The sequence below is a fragment of the Kryptolebias marmoratus genome, linkage group LG22 (genome assembly GCF_001649575.2).
Source record: "Kryptolebias marmoratus isolate JLee-2015 linkage group LG22, ASM164957v2, whole genome shotgun sequence".
NCBI classification, from domain to species: Eukaryota; Metazoa; Chordata; class Actinopteri; order Cyprinodontiformes; family Rivulidae; genus Kryptolebias; species Kryptolebias marmoratus.
This window is the reverse complement of record NC_051451.1, coordinates 21,241,145-21,264,991: the sequence shown is the minus strand read 5'-3', so window position 1 is coordinate 21,264,991 and position 23,847 is coordinate 21,241,145. Positions and strand designations below refer to the sequence as shown.

The following is a 23,847-nucleotide window of genomic DNA, read 5'->3' as shown; positions in this document are numbered from 1 at the left end:
GTGTCTGCAGAGAGGTGTGTGTGCGTGTCTGTTTTTCTGAGTAGTTTCAGCACATTTTCATCATTAAGGAGCTGTCATTTGTCTCACACATTTGTATGCATGCAAGTGTGTGTTTGTTTTTTTATAAATGCCTTTCAGTCTAACATCTTGTGCAGAATTTATTTTTTAAAAATCTGCAACTCATCATACAACGCATTGACTCAAATTGCACATCTTAAAGATGTCTTTTCTGGAAATCGGTCAGTTTGAGGCAGGGAATTATTCATGATTATTAAAAAGAAGATCTGAAAATATTTCAGTTCTTTTTAATCAGTTTGCCCAACATAAAGAGCTTTTCAAAGTCAATCAAAAAGGTTTCATCATGCAGGGCAGAATTTATTTATTTAGTTTTTTTACAGCAGTTTTGCTTTAATGGAACACTGCGGCTCGTTCTTTCTTCCAACCCGTCACATATCCTATTTTAAATGCACTGGAAATGCTTTGGGCATGTTTTTTATTTTTAATGTTGACAGCAACCTCAAACTAGAACTTCTCCTTTTTTTGCAACAAGTTTTTCCTCCAATTTTTTTTTTCTCTTTCTCTCTCTCTCTCTCTCTCCGTGATGCTACCTAAAAAAAGAACATTTGGTTCTGGTTCAGTGGCATCTCTTTCAGACTTTTTGGGAATATGATTTTAATTGGAAAACACTGCTTACTTAGTACAGTGTTTGTACAAAAGTGATACAGAAAGATTCTGATTAAATGTGTACATGGAACACGTTAGAGATGAAATGTGCCCTCAGTCAGCATGCTTGGCAGAGTGAGAGCCTACTATTCAAAAACTGTAAACACTTACCAGTCAAATAATCTGTGCTGTACTTATTTTGAGAATTGCATTTCTTTTGGTCTTCTAGTTCAAATGCAGCTAAAAACTAAGAATAATTATTAAAGGCCTAGCATTCCTTGAGGGAACCCATATCACTCACCACCTTCAAGCCAAAGTTTTAGACTAAGATCATTTTGAAAAAAATGCAATGTAAAATTGCAATCTCATGCAATATTGTGACATTTCATGTGATCTTGCGTGATTTGTTAGCTCTAGATGTATGCGTTGTGAATGACTCAGCTACTACCACTTGTGTGCTAGGTGAGGGGCTGAGCTCAGCTTGGGGTTGCTAGGTAACAGGGATTGTGACGCAACAATCCCGAGGTTTTTGAAACAGGTCATTTTGCAGACAACAAAAAAACATATTTACTTATTGCCAAATAATGGCTGGGTGGTTTCTTTTTTGTGCTTGGACTGTTTCTAGAAGCAGTAGATACCCAAATGGAAGTATAAAAACATGCAAAAAGTGAATTTTGCATAGTAGGTCCCCTTTAAGCAAAGATGTTGCACAATGTGTAGCTCCTAAAGTATGTGTTGGGAACGATGATCAGCTATACCATACCAACTTTTAGGTCAAAATTTTTTAAAACTAGCTGAGTTATAACCATCTGTGTGTTTTCTAAGGTCAGCTGTAGCGGCCATCTTGAATTGGGTTGAGTAGATAGACATTCAGTGATTACTTTCTGAGAGTTTTATTAAAATTCATTCAGTGATTTGTGAGATAGTTTGCCAACAGCACAGACAAATGAACACACACAGACACAAGCAAAAACATTATCGCTTGTGTCTTCAGTAGCAGGAGGTAAAAATAGGTTGAATAGCTTTAAACAATATTCCAGATGCATAAAGAACAAGATAGCCAACTTGAAAAATCTTTTTTTTATTTTAGACATTTTTATAAAATATAAAAAAAGTTTATGCAAATTTAACTTATTGCCAAAAAAGTGCCTTCAAGCTGAAAATTAGCTTCTTGTTTTTCTATTTCCTGAGTAGGGCTGTAAGAATACCCAGCAGGAATTCTACAAGCATCATTACTACAATGCATGCTGAATGATAAGGGTGTTATAATGCTTCACAATAGTAAAAGAGCATGGAGGGAAAACCATTTTAGCTTTTCTGCTCACATTATCAGTGCCATTCAATTAAATAAATTGATAATAGCTTCAAAGACTGCTGCAGAGGAAATGTATCACATTATTTCAACAGCCAGGGAGATCAGTAACCAAGCTTTTTCTTAGAATGTACCAAAATAATTGACGATCTGTTCATATGACAGACAGATAGGGAGAGAGAAATACAGTGACAGAAGCGAGGAGATGGAGAGTGGGCTCTGAGACAGTGACAAAGGAAACAGTATCTTTGGTCCTGATCACTGACAGTTTTCATTTGATTCAACTTTAAAAGTATTTTCAGCTCAGTGCACCTGCAGAGGCAGATAAAATCACACACACACACACACATACAAAAATAATTTTGTTGTTGTTCTTCAATTTGTCTCTTTTTAACTGCAAAATAATCATTAGAGCAGAAACTGAATAACTTAAAATTTCAATACATTTTTATTGTGATTTCTTAGTGCTTTTCTTACCTCTTACCATCCTGAGCTTTATCAACTCAGTACACAAAGTCAAAACTGATTGATAGTACTGCTATTTTGTCATTATTTCAAGCAAGTTTTAACTAATAAAGTTAAATAAAATGTGATGCATTTTCAGTCTGTAAAATAAAATACCTGACCTGTATAAATAGTTTATAAGAGGTTGATGAAACAACCCCATATAAAAGTCTATCTAGTAGATGATGCATATTTTAGGTTATGAAGTGGTGCAGAAGTCCATTTATTTCAGCTGCGTCTCCTGCATTTTACCTCAAAGACACTGATTAAATTTTAAAGCATGTGATATTGATTTCAGCAATGTGGTCAATTCTTTCCTCCCTTAAGAAAAAAGATAAATTAGTTACCCAAACAAAAGCCCTGCAGGGGACAAGGGTTTAGCCTTTGACAGGCAGCTGGATGGATGAATCTGTTTTACTCTGAACAATGTTTTCCACCTGCTCTGTTTGCAAATAATTGCAGAGGCCACAGGTCAAGCAGGGGTCGGTCCCTGAGGCTTCATGGCGCAGAGAGACAATGGGACGACACATCATAGAGGCTGAGATGTCAGTAGAGGTGCTGTGCTTCTGTTGGTTTTCACCCCAAAATAGCCTTTTGTCTAAAACCACTTAATCTTAAAAGTGATGAAAGAATGGTTGCCATGGTAACTACCAGGCACCTTGTACCTGGATTTATGTACAAACTATTGTTTGCGTTGTAACACCGGGGATTTTTTCATCATTCTGGCAAATGTTGCAAAGTTTGTTTGCTTTGAACAGAAGTGGTACCTTGACTTGGTTGTAACGTGTTCAGTTTGAGGCAGTCCTTCTGACAAATAGTCTTTTACTAACGTGAATTTATGTTCCTTCAACCTTTACACATCTAGAGACTGAATTTTTGGCTCAATCTTCTTTGCAAAAATACTTTAAGCTTCGTCAGATTGGCTGGAGAGCATCTGTGAACAGCAATTTTCAGCTCTTGGAATTAGGCCCAGACTTTAAATGAGCCATTGTATCACAAGGATAGGATTTGATGTAAACCATTCCATTGTAGTTCTAACTGGATGTTTAGGGTTGTTGTCCTGCTGGAAGGTGAACCTCCTCCCCAGTCTCAAGTCTTTTGCAGTCTCAAATGAGTTAGCTAGGAATAGCTTCCCTATTCCTGCTGAAGAAAAGCATCCCAACAGAAAGATGCAGCTGCCACCATGTTTCACGGTGGTGATGGTGCATTCAGGAAGGTGTGTACAAGTTTTCCACCACACATAGGATTTTGCATTTAGGCCAGAAAGTTCAATATGAAAATGGTCTCATCAGAGTACCTTCTTCCATTTGCTGTGAGCACTACTTGGCTTTCGACAAACTGGAAAAAGGACTTCTTATGGGTTTCTTTTAAAAGTGGTTTTCTCCTTGTCATTCTTCAGTAAAGGCCATATTTCTGGTGTTCATAAATAATAGTCATCCTGTCGACTGATTCTCCCACCTGAGCTGTGGATTTCTGCAGCTCCTCCAGAGTTACCATGGGCTTCATGGATTAATGTTTTCCTTGCCTGGCCTGTCAGTTTAGGTGGATGGCCATGTCTTGGTGTGTATGCAGTTGTTCCATATGCTTTCCATTTTCAAATAATGAACTGAACAGTGTTCTGTGAGATGTTCAAAGTGGAAATTGTTTTATAACCTAACACTGCTTTAAACTTTTCAACAACTTTATCCCTGACCTATCTGGTCTCTTCCTTGAGCTTCATGATGCTCCGTAACAAACCTCTGAGGCCTTCACAGAACAGTTGTATTTATACTGAGATGAAATTACACAAAGATGGACTCTATTTACGAAAAAGATGACTTCAGAAGGCAATTAGTAGCACTGGATTTTACTTAAAAGTATCAGAGTAAAAAGAGCTGAATACAAATGCATGCCACCACTTACCAGATTTTTTGTTTTTTGTATCTTGTATCATTTTTCTTCCCCTTCACAGTTATGCTTTATGCTTTGGTCTTAGCCCAGTAAAATACTTCAAGGTTTCTTATTGTGTTTAAAGGGTATGAACACGTTTTTGAGGCGCTGTATAAACTCCTACTTTTAAAACTAGACTGACACACTTGCTTTACGGAGGTGACAACACAGGCAGTTTACAAAAAACCAAAACAATGTATTGGGAAGATATGGAAGAAAATACAACTCATAACGTTGGTAAATATCTGCAGTTTAAAACTTCATGGTCTTCTCTTGCTGAGCCAATCCAAAAGGCAAAAACTGCCAAAAGAGTATGAACTATTCTACCGTTGTATCTGTTTTTTGCATGTAGATATTTTATTTGATCTTTTAAGTTTTGCAGGCATGTGAAGCAAACAAGCTTGTCTGCGTGTGTGTGTGTGTATCTAACTCTTGTGCTATGGTTGGTGATTGCAGGTAATCCCTCCACCAGCCAAAGCAAAAAAACCATAAAGCAGCGATTCCTCAAACTGCTGCCGTGCTGCAACCCCTCGACTACCCCCTCAATCAGTCAAAGCAAGTGCTCCTTCACTCTCCATACACGTCTGCTTTCTTCCACCTGGCTTTTTTCAGTGGGTTAAGAGGATTCACTGACATTTGTGCAGATCCTGTTAAAACATTCAGTGCCAACATGGAACAAATCTGTAAACATGGACTGGACAAACTCTCCTTTTGTGGTTTATAGCTTGTGGTGCTGGACAGTGGATTGTGAGTGTGTGTGTCAGTGAACTTAAAGCAAATAAGCAGTAAAGGTTAGTCATGACAGGAGCTGCAGGTTTGCTATACAAAGTGGTATAAGAGTGGCAGCTGCCAGTTACTGCTGTTTAAACTTTTAAAATGTCTTTTAAGATGATAAATATAACCTCTCACTTTCTACGGTTTCTTTTCTGTGCTTGGGTTGAAGTTTTCACACATACGTGGAGATTGCTTGATATTGTGACTTTAAAATTAGTTATTTTTTTCTTTTTATCAAATACAATGGTCAACTGTCCTAAAAATAAAAATGTTGTTTTGTTCCATGCAAAATATTCCTTAAAAAATGTTATAGCCTTGCAAAATTTTCCTTATTTCTGCACAAATATGACCCTAAACTCATCAAATGTTACAGTTCATAACTTATTTTTGCGGAGAAAAGTTATCTCATTGTTCATGTTTTGCAAGCAGCCAGAGGGTTTTAATGTTTGTGGTGACCAATTGTGCAAAAACAAATGAACAAGAGGGTCACTTGAGAAAATGTCTAGATCCCTACTCATTTGTCATAAGTAATATATCTATGTGATGTTGGTGGGTTTCTTCACATGAGCTGCTCACTTTGTGTCTTCCATTTTTGAATGAATTATAGTTCAGACAGTGAGATCAGTTATTTGTTTGGCCATTTCTTCATTGCAGAACCCACTGTTTTTGAAGGTGCACTTCATGAAGAAATGTTCTTATATTTCTTCTAAAATTCAATAATAAAATTGAGAATTTATTGTTCCATCCCTTTTCTTTTTTGTGCAAAGATCATTCAATCAAATACACCTACACTTGTTACAACATTGAAACATTATTACACCTGTGCGTTACCTGCTTTGTATCACAGTGGGCTGTCGAATACAATGCTATGTGAATGAAGTTAATGAAGCGGCAACAACAAGTGTTCAGATTGGCTCGTTTCACTGAGAGGGCTCTCTTGCACAGGCGTCAATTACTCAGAAGCCCTAATTCTAATGGCTAATGACTGTAATTATTATTATTATTATTACTGCTAAAGACAATGCTTTTCATTTGTGTTTTGTGCAAAAAAAATGTTTGTATTAAATTAGTCCACAGGCCAAACCCTGTGATTTAAAACAAACTGCAGTTGGGCACAATTGAAGCAGTGGGATTCTTTTTGCAGGTACGATGTGTACACTGTTATTGTGGGTTCCCTTAATGTTGTTTAGAAATTTTCCTGAGTCCTGTGGTAACCTCAGAAACTTTTACAACCCCTACTTTTAAAGTGTTCTTCACAATCAATTACCCAGTTGCCATTTGAACATTATCTATTTGATCGCAGGTTGTTAAAGACCTAAACGCTTGTCTTTTCCAGCCAAATAATTGTCAACAACTTCTTTTATGAATTATTCAGGATGAGGTCACAATGGGCCTCAAAATATTTTTATTTTAAGGACAGACTTCCATAGAGTCCTGATTGCACTTTTAATTTTAGCAATTTCAGCTTCAGCTGCTGATCCTAGAAATTCATGTTTCTTCAGTAAACAAACAGCAAGTATAACTTTTTTTTTTTTTCTACTCTTTAGACTTGTGAAAATGAAGGGGTATTTTGGGTCATATTTCTACAGAAATATAGAAAGCTCTGAAAAGTTCATAAACTTCAAAGCATCACTTTATTCTACAAGCTGGATTTTATCATCCTGAATCTTTGATAAAAATAATTTTGCCAATTTAGTCAGTGGTGCTCATGCAACAGCAACTGACCCTTTCCTTTCCATCACAGACAGCGTAGAAGATGACTTCGAGTTATCCACGGTGTGCCATCGCCCCGAAAGCATGGACAAGCTGCAGGAGCAGACGAAGTTCACCAAGAAGGAGCTGCAGGTCCTCTACAGAGGCTTCAAAAATGTAGGTCTGCGTTGTCCTTTTCCTGCTCTCTGCGGAATGGGAACCGGTTAGCTTTCTCAACTCTCTGTTTTTGTCTCAGGAGTGTCCGAGTGGAGTGGTGAACGAGGAGAACTTTAAGAATATCTACTCCCAGTTTTTTCCTCAGGGAGGTACGCTTTTTCAGAATCTGTATTAATATTTGAATTTGCCCAATTCTCTGTCTCTATTTGATAAAGAAATGTGCACAAAAGGGACTAGTATTATACTGACACTGGAAGTATGGAGTTTTATCATCCCAATAAAATGAACACACTGTAATTAACTCATTATAATCTGCTCTGATGAATCTTATGTGCTCTGTGGAGAATGAAAGCAATTTTTCATTTTATGATATTTAGGTTGATAAAATGTTAACCACTTGCCTCCAGTTGTATTTGAAGTTATTTTTAAATCTAGTCTATATTTAGATCATTGCTACTCCTAGCTGTTCAAAGACTTCATGTTTAAGGGGCTCGTGGGTTACTAAAAAGTCTCTACTGTTGCAGATTCAAGTATGTATGCGCACTTCCTGTTTGAAGCCTTCGACACAAACAAGAACGGCTCGGTTAGTTTTGAGGTGAGCTCTAATTTTACATCGACTTTTTTTTGTGAGGAGATAAAAGCAAATACCTGCTTCTCTGAAATTTCACACAATGATTTATTATCCACCTAAAAACCTGCTCACAGAACAAAGGGTGTGATAAACATTTGACTTCCTTTGAATGTGTCAGGACACAAGCGTTGCCTAAAATTTTGTTTTGTTTTGTTTTCAAATCTCAGGATTTCGTTTTTGGTTTGTCCATCATTCTGAGAGGGACAGTCAATGACCGGCTAAACTGGGCGTTTAACCTCTATGACCTAAACAAAGATGGCTGCATCACCAAAGAGGTAAAACACACATTAAACTGGCATAAAATCATTATGTTGCTTAACAGGATCGACTCATCATGCCAAGCCTTAAAGTAAAGGTTTTGACAACATATTACCCATCATCTAATCTGTAAACACATCTTTAAATCATATATATGTGTATACATAACTTTTTGTTTCAATTTGATTATTATTAGCATTAACTGTTGGGGTCAATCATGTTTGTCTGTTATCAAAATATCTAATGAACCACTGAACAAATTTTAATGAAACCTTCAGAAAGTAATCAACTGACAGGCCTTTAATCTGACATCATTTTGATATTTACAACTAACTCCAGGATGTCAATTAGTATTACGTTAAGTTATGTTTGCCATAGCAATGAATACATGGTTTTCTCCACTTCCTGTTTGCTCTGTACTTTGCAGGAGATGCTTGACATCATGAAGTCCATCTATGACATGATGGGGAAGTACACGTACCCCACCATGCAGGACGATGCGCCAAGAGACCATGTAGAAAATTTCTTCCAGGTCAAATTCACTAATCTTTACAGTCTTGTTCTTTCATTTCTAATATTAGAAAAAAAAAAACAAAAACAAATCTTTTTTTTTTTTAAGTAAAATAAATCGGTCTGCTGTTTTCTTTCAGAAAATGGACCAGAATAAAGATGGGGTGGTCACCATAGATGAGTTTATTGATTCATGTAAAAAGGTAAGGGAGAATATAGAAGAGTTTGAGCTCTTAACAAGAATAGTTCAACTTTTTTGTGGAATTTGCTTGATTGCATTATTGCCACATTACGCACGCATAAAGACTGAAGAGATTATTAACTTAGCATAACATAAAGATTAAACATTAGAGGACACACTGTGTCATAAAAAAACACTGCATCTAATCATAAAATACACACAGTTTTGTTGAGATTTTTTTCAGCCTCACTGTCTTCAGTTGGAACCATTTAAATCATACTGAGCAGCAATAATCTGATCTTATCCAAACCTGTCTCTGTCCAGGACGAGAACATCATGCAGTCCATGCAGCTGTTTGACAACGTTATCTAAGGATCTGGACCAGTGAGGACACTGGCACCAGGGAGGGGAGTGTGTTTGTGAAAGATGAACAGGACTGAAGAGACAGGAGGACGTTTGTGAGTGTATGAATGTGTGTGTGGTTGAATTATATACAAGCTTGAGCTTGTGTCACTGTAGAGCTGTGAATCTTGGTGGTGCAGAGAGCCCCCCCCCTCCTGGATGGCATTCCTTCAAGCGACGATGGAGTTTCCCCGACTCCCATATTCATCATACAGAACCATACTTAGTTTTATCTCTGAGCAAAGACAAAAATGGCCAGCAGTGGGCTCACAGCAACTGACACACCTTACCACCCCCCCAGCAGTTTTATTTCAACCTTTATTTATTACTGGTACTAATGGAGGAACTTTCACAGCCTGTCGAGGCCAGAATCAGAGGAAGGAAGTGGCCCTAAAACCTCCATCTGAAATCACTTCTTCTCTTTTTTGGTATTATGTTTGAAATTTGAATTTTTGATTCTTATCCTGCCTCTGTGCATGTGGGAACACCTCGATGGAGCAAGCAGTAAAACAAGAAACGAGTCTACAGCCATCTAGTGGACAGAAGAAGAGAAAAAAAATACACTTCCTTAGGGGAGGGGACAAACTGAAGATCCGAGCGATCCTGTATCACAGACGGAGGCCTAAAGCTATTCTTTTCCACGAGGAACTGATTTCAGTATCGCATGATGATGTCACTAATATCTAATTATGTATTTAAAGAGATACTCCAAAGTCTGCTCGTCTGTCTGCTGTTCCTAGTCATTCACAGGTGCCTCACCCTTTGTGTATGTGTGTGCATGTGTACCAAAAGACATGCCATCTGTCTTACAGGTAAGACCCTAGAAGGTCACCACCCTCTTCCATTCATAGGATTCTGGTAGAAACGTTCCTGGCCTTCCAAACTATTACAGTCCTAACAGTAGTTGTCTGATGACTGTTGTAATAGCCTTCCCAGTGGTGTGATAATAGCCAGCGCAATGTGGGAATTGCACTTTAGTTTACAAGCTCTTTACCATCCAACATGAAACTGGAATACCACAGTTATAGTGATCTATCAAAACACATCAAAGGGAAATGTATTAGATTTCAGACTATATATGTGAACTTATTGTAACCTGAAATGTCACGTGGTTGTAGCAGGTTCTACCACTTCTGAAATAAAATCTCAAAACCCTTTATTCATTAAATTAAGCTAACTAAATTTCCATGAAGCATACCAAGTCTTTGTGCGTCATGAGGAACACTGATTGGTTGAGAAAAAAACAAAACAAAACATTATTTTCTCATACGTTCCCACATTACCCACTTCTTCCACTTCCAATTATTCCTCTCTCTGTGACACCAAAGAGAAAATATTAAGAAAAGAGGGACATAAAGTTAAAGCAAGGACGTAGAGCCCACCTGTTGGAGAGGATAAAGGGGAATTATTAGCTGGGTAAAAAGTAATCAAAGATAAACAATTTATGTTTGATATGACAAATTATTTATTTCAATCAATCAAATTTTATTTGTATAGCACATTTCAGCAGCAAGGCATTTCAAGGTGCTTTACATAATTAAAAAACAAAATAAAAACAGCATGTGACAATGAATAAACAGTAAGAAAGAGACAAACATCAAAAACCCGCACTCTAACCCTAATTTAGCCATAAGCAACTCTAAACAGGTGGGTTTTAAGTTGAGATTTAAAGGCACCCAGTGTTTCAGCTGTTTTACAGTTTTCTGGAAGTTTGTTCCAAATTTGTGGTGCATAGAAACTGAAAGCTGCTTCTCCTCGTTTGGTTCTGGTTCTGGGGATGCAGAGCAGTCCAGAAGCAGAAGATCTGAGGGGTCTAGACGGTTGGTACAGCGATAACAGATCTTTAATGTATTGTGGTGCTAAACCGTTCAGTGATTTATAAACTAACAACAGTATTTTAAAGTCTATTCTTTGAGCTACAGGGAGCCAGTGTAGGGACTTTAAAACTGGTGTTATGTGCTCTATCTTCCTGGTTTTAGTGAGAACACGAGCAGCAGCGTTCTGGATCAGCTGAAAATTATTTATTTATTTATGATCCTGGAATGGGGTTTGCCTGCACTGTTAGAAATGTAATTTGAGGTTGTTAACCTGCATGTTAAGCTCTGATGGATATTTATTTTCGAGAAATTTGCAGTCACTTTTGCCTCTTCAAGCCAGAACTTCTCCAACCTCCAAGACGTTGAACCAGAGGCACACAAAGCATAATTAAATATATAAAGCAGAGAGACTAACATGCAATAGCAATAATGTTCTCCACCATAGCATCTTTCAGTTTCATGCCCCTTGAAGCACAGAATAGGGGTGCACTAAGATTTTTCCTTGTTTATTTTTTTGTTTTGTTTGTGAAAACATGCCTTTCCAGCCGTGTCATTTCTGTTTTTTTCTATATTTATTTTTAGCATAAAAAAAAATCTTTTGGCTCTTGTGTTTTGTTTTGGGTTTTTTTTTAAGTTCCATTCCTCACCACAAGTAAAACCTGTCTAAACCCGCATGTGCTGTGTCTGGAAGAATGAAAACTTACTAATATGTTGTACTGACTGTCTAGTTAGGTACCCTCTGGTTGCATTACATATTTAAAATGTGTATATTTTGTACAGAGACAATAAAAATCACATCTACTATGCAAAATGGGCTGAAATTTGAACGACTGCACGTTGTTGTCTCCTCTAAAACCTTTGGGAAAAGGATAAAATACTAAATCTGCCACATATTTAAGGAAGATTTCAAGTTTTTATATTTTTGTCATTAAGACTCAAACAGTACATAATTCAGAAGAGTTTGGAGAAGGTTTTTAGCATTGTTTTTTTTTTCTTCTACAATTGTACGTGCCTCTATCCTAACTAAAGCACAGGGATGAGCTTTCTCCACAGGATGTTTGGAATCGGGGTCCAGGTAATCAATGTTTTATCTTCTCAAAAGATTTGACTTCTCATGACCTCAGTCCTGCAAGCAATGAAAGAGTTTGTCTGCTAATAAAACCATAAAAAAAGAAAACTTTTGGTAGATTTTTAAGGTTCTCCCACCTCCATAAAGGAACTCCAGGTCACTGTAATAGTATATTTTGGGTTTGTATCATTTATTTTTACAAAGACCCTCTGGTCTCAAGTGATCAGTCTAAGTGGGAAGCAAGTTGTGATTCCTTAACAGCTGCCATTTAAAGAACTACTGTAGTGTTCAGGTTTTATAAGATCGTTGTGTTATTCTCTAGAACTGGGCCCTTACACAATGCATCCCAACAGGTCTATGAACAACTGTCATGCTGACACAGCAGCTGTACAAACAAACTGGACACACCTTACTACTGACAATGAAGGAATGGTTGTGTTCAAATGGTTTACTGGTGCTGTACACCATCAACTGTAATATGACGCCAACAGTAGGCAGGTTTTTAAGTTAAAAAGATTTAGTTTGTCACAAGTGGGGTCCAGTCAAATTAGGAGACCTTCCAAACACCTCCTTAATTCAAAAGATTAATTACAGCTGAACTGCAAATGTAAAAACAAAAGGTGAAAATTTCTCTTTAAGTTAGTGCTTTAGTTTTATTCTTAATAAATTCAAAATGAGAGTGCAGTGTAACTTAAAGAACTCTTGAAAAAGTAAGACAACTACCCGGATCTTTCCATTTAACATCTTAAATTGTCATCATAATTTCAACAAGATATGAATCTTAATTTATTAACATACATTACACATACAATCCAAATACACAACATGTGTTTTTCTGAAGAAATGTGTCAGTTCAAACACGAAGGCAAAAATTTATTTCTTTAATTGAAACTATTAATTCAATTTCTACTAAAGAAAATGTTGTAAACAATGTAGAAAAAAGCAGGTATACAACAAAAAATATCCGAATGCAAAGAAGTCATTAAAACTTGCCTGTTTCTCTTTTTTCCATTTCCATTTTCAAGCTGGAAGAGCAGAAGTTTTAAAACTTCTGCTCTTCCAGCTTGAAAATGGAAGCTTGTAACTTTCTGATGACATGTTTATAAAATGGATTCAGTAAGCCAATATTTTTTTGAATTAACAATCAAATAATAGTATAAATAAAGTTCCATCCATGACGAGTTTTCCTCATTTTTCTCTTCTGCCTCATTTGAGTGCTGACCTTTGCAGGCTCGCAGCGTGATTAAAAGAAACTGAACTTGTCCGTAAAGGAGGCGTTTACTTGGGCATTTTACGAAGCTCTGCAAGAACCCAAATGGCGATGGACAGAAGAGCCACCGAACCAGACTGGTGAGTTGCTGCCAGTGGAGTGGGAACATACAGTAAGAGCGTGCAGATACCAAGAGCAACCTAAACAGCAGAAAAAATGTAGTTCAGTTACACTAAAATAGATTGCACCCATGTGAATACATGTTTCTGTCTGTTTAAAAGCCTACCTGAGTATAGGCCATTGCTGCCAGGAGGCTGATGGCGACCTTTGCCCTATTAGGTATCCTCATCCTTCTTGAGAACAAATAGAGGCCTGTAACTGCTGCCACAGAAGAGATCCCCTAAAAGAATAAAGAAAAGCAAATCATATTTGCATAAGCCTATTTGGGTATCAATTTACTGAACAAGGTTAAATATATGAAATCAAGACGAGATCCGAGATCAAGACATACCAAAATTCTGTGGTCAAATTGCACAGTGGTAGGATTTTCAAAGAAGTTGTTAATTGCAGGAGAGAAAGCAAGCAGATCGTCAGGAATCCATCTGTCTGCCATTTTAGGGAAGGAGTTGTACACCAAACCAGCATCTAAACCAGCAACAAAGGCACCTGGGTAAAAGAAAACATCAGAATAATTGTTACAAATAGCTGTGGGTGTCATCACAGAATTCAATTCTGAACTTGATTTCAATTTTTTAGGATATTAAAAGCATTGAAAAACTTAAACATCCAGAATTAAAACGTTGTACCAAAAATCATGTTAATAAAACAAACTTTATATCAACATTTTTTATTGTATGCTTCCATTTCCTAATTTTTATAAACTACAATCTCCTATTACAAACTGTATCTCTTAATTATCATCAAAAACAACAAAAGGTTTTGTTAACACATTTTATGTCTATGTTAAAATCATCAATATACTAGATACCATCTCTTTAAACAGCTTACTGTGTTATGGTTCACTTGTGCCGTGTTGCTGCCCAGGTTCATTATTTCTGTTCTCTATTCTGTCTGAACTTCCACAGTTTAAAAAGAAATTAGTTCTTCAACTCATCACAAAAAACAGACACTATTTGACTGTCTCCAATTTTTAATATTACTGCTATGATGCATTACAACAGTCACTTATGTTACAATGCAGGAACTTCTAGGGTGTCTTGTGCCAGCCTAAACAAAGTCTCAACTTGTAGGCTAACAATTTTACATATCCTGCCAGCCTGTGGGTATTCCCATCCACGGTGCTACTAGTGCTGAACTAGAGATGAGTTAAAAATAGTGTAAATGTGATCTTACTTTCAAAAATATAAATATAAAAATGATTTGTTTCTAGATTCAAATGTGCTTGAAAGCAGTTCAAATTGAATAAATCATAGAGGCTTTTTTTAAAAATCACATTGCATTTATATAGGAAGCTTAAAAGTACCTGAAAGAGCAGTTAGGAAGACGAGTCCACCAGTACCCTTGGCAAACCTCCTTAGCTGTATGAGACGTTTGGTTTCTGCCAGCTGTTAACATTTTTGGTATGATAAATCATGTGGAAAAAATGTTTACACTTAATAAAAATGCATTAATGTGTTAATGATACATGCGTAAAATTTCATATGTAAGGAAAAAAGACTTCCTCTGTACGTTTTGTGCTGGCAGCAGCATGGTAAGCCCTGTCCAGAGACTGGCAACGTATAGCAACAAGGCGGAACCAAGGTGAGCAGTTAGACGATACTGGCTAACCCGAGGAACATCATAGGACTCGGGCTTCTCTTCCAGCCCACTTTTTACCATGTACCATCCCAGAAGGCCCTAAGGAGACATGCAAAGTTTGAAGATTCAACATCAAATTTCCCACTGCTGGAAGAAACTTCAAACTAAATAAAGAGTCAGATAAAGGTTTTGTTTACTGACTCTTAAAATAATAAATAAATAGACTTACCTGGAAGAAGACAAATCCACAAAGTCCAAGCACTTTTCCTTTCATGGAACGACTGAAATATCCTTTTCTCCAAAAGTAAATGGTGGGGAGGATGTATGCAAGTCCAACCAGTCTGCCCCACATGCGATGACCCCACTCCATGTAGAAGATAAATTTAAACTCCGGCAGAGTCATTTTATGGTTCAGTCTGGTAAGAAAGAATGAAACCAGGTAATAATTTAAACTGAATATCTGACTTATGTAAAACCCTCACATCTAAAAACTCACATACATACAAGCTGTCATTGTATGTAGAGTGTCTAGAATCGCTTTGTTAGTGAAGAATAAACATGTTTTTTAACTTTAGTTAAAAAGACATGCTATTTTAATTTTAAAACTGTGAAAAGATTTTTCTTTTTAAATAAACAAAAAGGGTGCATACATTTTAAACTCTGGAAATTGCTGGTACTTGGAAAACTCGGCCTGCCACTCTTCTTCGGACTGAGGTGGCTTCATCTCTTTCACTAGATGCCAGTCAACCATGGAGAGCCCAGATTCCGTTAACCTTATTTATACAAACGAACAGATAAAGTAGTTGCATATCAGCATCTCTTTAAAACAGGAAAAACCATTGCATACACTGACAGATCATGTAAGTTTTTTGTACCTTGTGACACCACCCAAGACGATGGCCCCAACCACCAGGCCGCTGCAGCCGAGCAACCAGCGCCCCACTATGCGATTTGTGGCTGCGTTGGGGACAGCCACAGCTGGTTGGGAGCGAGCTGCTGACTCCACTGTGAAGGTGCTGCAATTTCTCCTCACGAGCCATTGTCGTAGCTGTGGACTTCGCTGATATGTTATAAACAAACAGAGAGGAATTGAAAGGATAGAAGAGACCTTGCAGTAGCTTCCAAATGGCCCAAAAAGTAACTCCAAAATGACACAAAAAAGTTCTGGACATTCTTAATGCCTGAAACTTGGACCTTTATTTTAAAGAAAATGGTGAACTTCTTTAAACAGAGTAGTGCTTTTGTAATCATGTCACCCAAATAAATAAAAATTCCAGGGATCCCTAGGGATATATTTTATAGGCTAAAACCATTGAATGTTTTTTTTAGGAAGTGTAATTATTCTTGCCACACCCAACTGTGATCTCAGCCATCAGTGACAGAATGTGTCCTCCTCTCCTCTAATGTGCAATGTCATCCATTTTATTTCTGAAACATTCATGATGACTAAACCCTTGCAGACAATTTTTAAATTTACATTTACATTATTTGCTGATTTACCAACTCATCAACTGTTGTGTTTCATTAACATTCTAAGCACTTAAAGCAAAAAAAAGGGTTGAATTTTATTATGTGTGAGTTTCAACAGCATGGCTTGGATAATAATGATTCCTAAAACCTGCCCAAAATCATATATTTTTGCTATTTTTTTTAACTTGTTGAATATTTAAAATATAAAGAATGCCACAACATAGTATAGGGGATACTACATAAGTTCAAGTGAACAAATGTGCCAGTTGTATGAATTCACAAAGTGCTACTTGTGATTACTTAACCATGCCAAGGACAAAGAAGGACAAGAGGAAGAGGAGATCATGTCGGTGCCTGTGTGTTAATGTGTCAGCATTTTAAAAATCAGGCAATACAGAAGCCATTAACTCCTTATTGTGTTATAATATCTGGATTTGTCAACCTAAATTTTGAAAACAAAAAGGTCAAATAAATTACTAAAGTTTCACCAAAAAAAGAGAGATAGAAAGAGAATGCGCACGCAAAGCATCCTCCCACACACTTTCTTCAAATGAATGATGATGTAAACAAAATTCAAAATTCAAAGACTGTCCAACAGGATTTAGCTGTTTAACATAATGAACCGACACCAAAAAGTCTTTGATTACAAGAAAAAAGTCAAAACTGCAGAGAAATTTGCAGGTTTACACCTTTAAGTTCCAAAAGAAATATAGGTAATACCAGTATAATACGCATTTAAACCACGATCAGATAATATAGTTATTATTCCGCTTTTATAACTGAATCAATTCCATTTCCAGGTGTAAATAATGCTACTTGTAGTAAACACAACAGAGAATGCTGGAGGTCAGTTATGTCATTTTTACTGTTAGATAGATGCCATTTTCACAGTTAAAGTTAGCTAATATTACTTATCTGCACTAACCTAAATAAAGGATGCAAACTACAGTAATAAAGAAAAAAATTGGCTAATTTTATTTTTACAGGTGCTATTTTTATGACCTCATCTATCTTGCCAGCCTGTTAGCTAGTAGCTAAAGTTAGCTCTACTCACGTTGCTGTGCTGAAACCCTTTGCCAGCACATCTGCATCCGCAAAATATGGTTGTCCGTAACGACGAAAGTAACATCTTTCTGTCTCAATGTCCACTGGAGCAGATGTCAAACTGCAGATCCTTGCGGAAGTCGTAGCAGGGAGCTTTTGTTGTTACCCGGCTGGTTTCCTAACGCGGACTAGACTGTTCAACTTTAACCTTTTGACGTCACATCAAAATAAAAAAATAACTGCGAAGTCGTTTTTTTTTTTTTTAGCTAATTAAAACAAAATTATCAACAAAACTGACAATTATTTAATAAATGTAAATGAATAAGTGAATGTATTTTATTTATTGTTTTGTAAATTGTACCGTAGAATGCAGGAACATGGACGCTCGTTTCGCTCTGTAGCGTATCCCGCATGGGCGGTCACACTCCACTTCACATGTGAACACAACACCGCCTCCTCTGCCGGAGCGTGATTTTACAGTTGAACAATCCAACCGGAAACGGCCGATTCATAGTAGTGGCTGGCCGTTAGTAGGAGCTGGTCGTTGCTCAAAACATGTCGTGACTGACTTCAAAACACTTCCAAACAAAGCGAACTGGCAGGTAGTTGTGCCGGTAGAAGTTATAAAATATTAACTGAAACATCGTGAAACTGTTGGCTAACAAATCGACTGTATATCTTTGTATTTATGTCCCTGCTCAGACATTCAGAATGGCACAGAGCTTTTTAATGGAGGTTTGTGTGGACTCCGTGGAGTCTGCAGTCAATGCTGAGAGAGGAGGTCAGTAAAAGTGTAGTGCAAGCTGCTCTGCTTATTTGTTTTTTGGCCCAGCTAAAGTGACTTGCTCAAGAGGTAATGCACAAGCCCCTCTGTAGATAACAAGAGCATAACCTGCACTCTTCTGGCACTATTTTAATGGTTTCAAACATGTGACAGCAATTGTGCTGAACTGAGTGTAATACAGAAAGTTATTTGAATGTTTAAAGGTTGTGAGTTGTGAGGTTGTTTTCCAATATTTTCTCTGTCCTGACAGGTGCAAGTCGGCTTGAGCTGTGTTCAAGTCTTCTGGAGGGAGGGCTCACCCCCAGTCTAGGTGATCAACACAGTTCACCTCTGTACAGACTGACCCCTGAAGCTCTTTGGCCCAGAAAGACAGATAACCTTCTGACCCCCATCTCTTTTATTGCAGGTCTTCTGCACGTAGTGAAGCAGTACATCAAAATCCCAGTCTATGTGATGATACGGCCTCGCGGGGGGGACTTCCTCTATTCAGATCAGGAGGTGGACGTGATGAGGAAGGACATAGAGCTGATGAAGGGCCAAGGAGTTGATGGTCTAGTTCTGGGTGCCCTGACAGAGGATGGACGAGTGGATTCAGAGCTCTGCATGGAGCTGCTCGGTATTGTTTACCTGTATATTTAATCTGAACTGTGAAACAGTGAGGATACTCCTTATGGTGTGCAGTTTCACAAAATCAAACAAGAAACATTTCAGAGTATCCAGTGAAAATAAGAAAAATGACCCTAAATTTAAATATATATATACATTTTCAAATCCTGAAAGCCTCCTCTTAAGAAAATGCCATTTAAATTTTTATTTACAAGCAGCATAAACTAATTATAATTACTTAGTTTTATTATTGATCTTAGCACTTTAAAATTGATAAAAGACACATTTTCACTATAAGTAACTTAGGGATGTGCTTGAGGTCTTGCATTTTTTCTTTCTTTTAACATAATCCTTAGGCTTTGATTTGAAAAGGGCTTTTTTATTGAGCGTCATGCATCCTGTTGACTAGTTTTTGTTTTTTGGTTGTTGCTTAGGAAGGTTAATGGAGTTCTCAGAATTTTCTGAATAGTAAGAAAATTAGCTATTATCTGCTTGAGTAGAAGTATTGAACCAACTTTTGTAAAAACAGATGAGAGACCACATGTGCCACCACATCTGAATTGCTTTTACTAAGTGCCAGAAGAGGGAGACAAATTGAGCCCAGCAGATCAGTATATGGATTCAAACTGAAGCAGCTCAGAAATAAATAGATTTGTAACATGCTGTGCTTTTCAGGTGGCAATGAGACACTTTGTTGTCAGTTCATTGACAAGTGAGCAAACTCAGAGCTGATATAGTTTTCTGCTTAAACAATGTTATCTGTCAGTAGGATTAATTGAAGGCTCTACAAATATTGTAATAAAAAGTCATTTCATATGAAGCCAGTGTTTACAGAAGCATCGTGGGGAAATGTTGGGACTGAGCAGATGAATCTCCTGAATCATATCTGAGTTGTACTCAGGCTAACGTCCAATGTTGAATGAAATATTTCACATCAAGTGAGATTTAGGAAACAGCTGAGATCCCATCAACAAAGAATGAAAAAATATTTATACATATATACACATACATATATATATGTGTGTGTGTGTGTGTGTGTGTACTGAACTGAACAGGCTAATTTCTTTCAAAATTAATTTGAATTTTTCATAAATCCTCTAGTTTGTGCAGTCTTTTTCAACATGACTCCTTGTTTTTAATGCATCCAAGAAGAAGAACAATTCAAAACTGTGTTATAGTCTCTAATTAGTGAGGTGCATCATAAAGTTTTTATGATTTGAGATTAAAAACTTGTAAAAGTGTTCCTGAATCACTGTCTTCGCATTTTCATGTGACTGCGTTTTGGTTTTGTGGTAATAATTAACATTATAGACTATAAACAGATACAGTCATCAATATGTGGTCTACAAAATGCAGAGCTAAAAGAACCTTGAAATCATTAAATTATATTTCAGTTCAAATGGTTTTGGGGGAAAAAAAAGAAGAGTTAACAATAGTTAAATACTTACTTTGCAGCTGCTGTTTTCAAAATTAGTTTGCTGTCGGTAATTTTCTTCTTTCTCCTTTTTATTCTCCAGCTGCTGCTCGTCCTCTGCCTGTGACCTTCCACCGAGGTGCTGTTTTGTTGAGTTTTTTTTTCTTTTAACACACAATTAAACGTTCTAAATGCTCTACAGCTGCTAGCATTTACACTAGAAAAATATCACAGATCCCCAACAGAAATAGCACGTTAGACTGCTTTTATCAGTGCTTCTAAAAAAAAGGGGGCTCCTAAAAAGATTTCTGAGGTCATTTTGTCAATGTTATATTGATCTGTCTGCAGCTTTTGACATGGTTCATGACCCAGCAGTTGCTCTGGACGCTCTAATATCATTAGGGTTCGAGCGTGTGTTGACAAGTGGCTGTGATAGCTCGGCTTTGGAGGGGCTGCATGTCATTAAACGTCTCATTGATCAAGTACGTATAACATACCGCCGTTACAATTCTAAGCTACCATCACCAGAAAGGTCCTGAAACTGTCATGAACTCCAACATTTAGCATGCTAACAAAGGTCTGCTGAGTCCTAGCTTTTGGTTTCTGCTAATTTCTGTGAGGACTGTATCATCTGACCTCAGTGCAAACTTGCCGGGACATCCACTCTCAGAAAGATTGATAACTTGAATATTCTCTATTTCTGAATAATCTTAAACATTGTAGAATTATGGATTTCAGATTGTATGGAAAAAAATAAAGATATAACCCTTATAAAACTGAAATGTCATGTTAACACACACCTGTATACTCCAAACTGACATGGCTGCTTTTGTAGAGCAGCCAACACTTACTGATGAGCAGCAGACCAACTGCATTTAATTAGCAGCATTTGGCTGCTTCTTACTTTTTTATTTCCTATGGAAGCACATACAGCTTCAGCACGTTACCTTCATTTTTATTAGATAGATTTCAGCAAGATACAATATGTTATGTGTTGTTAGTCTGCAGCAGCATTTATCTAATTGTAAGACCTGGTAAACAGCAAATTATGTTTAAATATGTCCTGATATGTAAAAACTTTGATTTAAAAGGAGTATAAATATGTTTATCCCATGACTGTGTGCACACGTGTGTATTCAGATATTAAATTTTCTTTCTAATATTGTCGTTTCCACTCATCAGGCCAAAGGGAGGATAATTGTTATGCCAGGTTAGTGCTTTTTATTTCTTCATGCCCTTGTGTGTGTGTGTGTTTTAGTTTTTTATATATTCATTTATGTTTTATAAACAGGAGGGGGCATCACAGAGAGGAACCTGCAGAGAATACTTGAGGGGTCAGGGGCTCAAGAATTTCACTGCTCGGCTCGCTCCAGCAGAGACTCTGCAATGAAATTTAGGTTTGTTTTGAAACGGCTTTAAATAACATGAAAGCTCTGAGACTCTGAGACACACTGAGACTGAGACACTGAGACTCTGAGACACACTGAGACTGAGACACTGAGACTCTGAGACACACTTAAACAGATATGTAGAAATCCGAGCTTCTTTGGCTTAAAATTATGATATTTTCTTGTGTTCAGGAACACCTGCGTGACGCTGGGAGCCACGTTGTCAGCATCTGAGTACGGCCTGAAGGTGGCAGATGTGAGCAAAGTCCGGACTCTAAACGCCATAGCCAAAAATACCTTGTGATACCTCAAATGTAATCAAGGATGATGATGTGAATATGTTGTCATTTATTTTCATACATACATTTAAACATGGCTTAAAGGGTCACTTTATATTTTTACTAAATTGCCAATCAAACGGCGCTCGTGTTGTCGCTAATAAGCCATGAACACTGCAGTCTCACGAACATGTTATCTAAGACTGAGCAGAGGGCTGTGAATGATTCACAGGTATTTGTGTACACGTGGTTTTAAGAAGCGAAGCATACCACTAAAAATGATTACACATCAACAAAGCTGAAAACAATGGCGTTTCAGAAAACACAAGAGAACACTGAGAAATCTAAAAAAGAAAAAAAAAGATCAAAAACTTTTCTTGAAAATAATAATTTTTAAAAAAATCAACAAAAAATATGATCTTCACAATTTAGTATGGTTGTCTTTTGTTCTACTGATGTGTTTTTGATGTCTTATTCAGACCTCAGGTTTTCTATTGTGTGGAAATATTGGTTTTGGTAATACATGTGAAAAATCTGAACCCTTAATTTGTGTTTGATTTGTTAATACATAAAGTGAGCTGGAATCTGGAAATCTGTTAAAAGGGAGAGAAATGTGCACAAATCTGTGTATAATCTTTAAATAGCATTTTTTTAAAGGTGTTAGGAGAATCCAGCTTAGATGTATTATCTCAGCAAAATCATATTCTACTTAAAAAAAGCACTATTAGAGCCTGCTGAATGTACAGGGTTTGTCAGTTTCATCATTTAATGGCTATGACTGCAAAGACCCATTCTCATTTTTACATCAGGCTGGACCTCAGGAGAGCTAAAAGCAAATGATTCTCTGAGTGACTGAAAGGCTCAGAAGGTTGAGGTTGGAGAGATACAAAGAAGCCTGCTCATTTAGCACTTTATAGGTCAACAAGACAATCCTGAAATTTGTTTTAAAGTGAACCCTGAGCAAGTAAAGGGATGCCGAGTACAAAAGAGACGTGCTCTCTTTGTCATGTTAGTGTTTAAATATGAACTGCAGCTGTGAGAGAAGGCCTGACTAATACCAGGAGAAACAGAAGTCTGGTTGGAATGTGATTGAAGTGTGAATCACCCTTTCTAAGGATTTGACATTGAATAAAAGCCTCAGTTAAAAAAACAAAAAATACCACATGAATTAGGCTTTTTATAAGATTATAAAAGAATATGCTGCTAAAAGGCTATGAGCTTATCGTGGCGTATTAATGGTAAAATCCCCTTATTTTGAATTGGTTCTCAAATAAAAGTTTTTTTCTACTGAGCAAAACTCGTCTCACAAGTAGCTTTCTGATAGTAAAGCCACAAAAGTGATCATTACCGAAGCAGTGATGTCATTAGACAAATAATCTGATTATTACAAAGTGAATGTTTCACTGACTTGACAGACACCTACAATGATGTCATGTTCTAAATAATTCTATTAAACCAACTGATTTAAGACTACGAGCCAATTCTAATCATCTATGTGGTTAAAAATCTGTCTTTTCCTTCTGATTTGGGGGAAAGGTTTAAAATTCACATTGCACCATAATCTCGGTCACATGACTTTACAACTGTGTACCATGAACCTCGCAGTGCATTGTCATGATGACAAACATAGTTACCTGACTGGCTGTTTTTCCCCCGTTTTCTGTGACCAGATTTAGTCTTCAGTCAAAGTTTATCAAATTAGTTGTTTCAGAACAAGTAATACATAAAAAAAACATTTACAGATGACAGATAAAACCAGGATTTACTCACACGAGGAGCATGAAACCAAGTTTATGCTTTGAAAATTACAGAATAGTTTCTTATGAAAAATATTATCTCTTCATTATGTAATCATATGTCTGATTAACCTGTTAACCAGTTTTAAATTATACATTTATGTACTTTTCTGTTCGCAGTTAGATTCCGTCATCGGTTAGTCAGCTAATCTTTATCTTTGACGTTTTGCTTAAAAAATG

General features: G+C 36.9%; 3 protein-coding genes across 6 annotated transcripts in view; 2 read left to right on the top strand and 1 right to left on the bottom strand.

Annotated features, from left to right (window-relative positions):
* Positions 1-10,594, top strand: part of LOC108234101 (Kv channel-interacting protein 2) — a 103,572-nt gene extending 92,978 nt beyond the window's left edge. For 2 of the 4 annotated variants that reach the window (XM_017413032.3, XM_017413031.3), the window contains 7 exons: positions 6,927-7,051; positions 7,131-7,200; positions 7,576-7,646; positions 7,850-7,957; positions 8,368-8,472; positions 8,591-8,653; positions 8,956-10,594. In XM_017413032.3, the coding sequence (XP_017268521.1) occupies positions 6,927-7,051; positions 7,131-7,200; positions 7,576-7,646; positions 7,850-7,957; positions 8,368-8,472; positions 8,591-8,653; positions 8,956-9,003 (590 nt within the window). In that variant the 3' untranslated portion in view covers positions 9,004-10,594. Of the gene's footprint in view, positions 1-3,691; positions 3,696-4,864; positions 4,964-6,926; positions 7,052-7,130; positions 7,201-7,575; positions 7,647-7,849; positions 7,958-8,367; positions 8,473-8,590; positions 8,654-8,955 lie in introns of all 4 variants that reach the window. The other 2 variants (XM_017413029.3, XM_037973743.1) reach the window with 2 other exon arrangements.
* Positions 10,595-11,472: 878 nt separating this feature from the next.
* LOC108233951 (cytochrome c oxidase assembly protein COX15 homolog) lies at positions 11,473-17,608 on the bottom strand. Its single transcript, XM_017412744.3, has 9 exons — positions 17,412-17,608; positions 15,763-15,947; positions 15,538-15,660; positions 15,117-15,303; positions 14,819-14,986; positions 14,613-14,694; positions 13,641-13,795; positions 13,416-13,529; positions 11,473-13,329 (listed from the first exon to the last, which is right to left on the bottom strand). The coding sequence occupies exons 1-9, from the start codon at positions 17,484-17,486 to the stop codon at positions 13,198-13,200; spliced, it is 1,221 nt and encodes a 406-aa protein (XP_017268233.1). The 5' UTR covers positions 17,487-17,608; the 3' UTR covers positions 11,473-13,197.
* A 287-nt stretch (positions 17,609-17,895) lies between these two features.
* Positions 17,896-23,006, top strand: cutc (cutC copper transporter homolog (E. coli)). The gene is made up of 9 exons (XM_017412759.3): positions 17,896-18,003; positions 18,104-18,182; positions 18,436-18,495; positions 18,592-18,801; positions 20,309-20,344; positions 20,554-20,687; positions 21,388-21,415; positions 21,497-21,602; positions 21,786-23,006. The coding sequence occupies exons 2-9, from the start codon at positions 18,113-18,115 to the stop codon at positions 21,895-21,897; spliced, it is 756 nt and encodes a 251-aa protein (XP_017268248.1). The 5' UTR covers positions 17,896-18,003; positions 18,104-18,112; the 3' UTR covers positions 21,898-23,006.
* Positions 23,007-23,847: the final 841 nt, after the last annotated feature.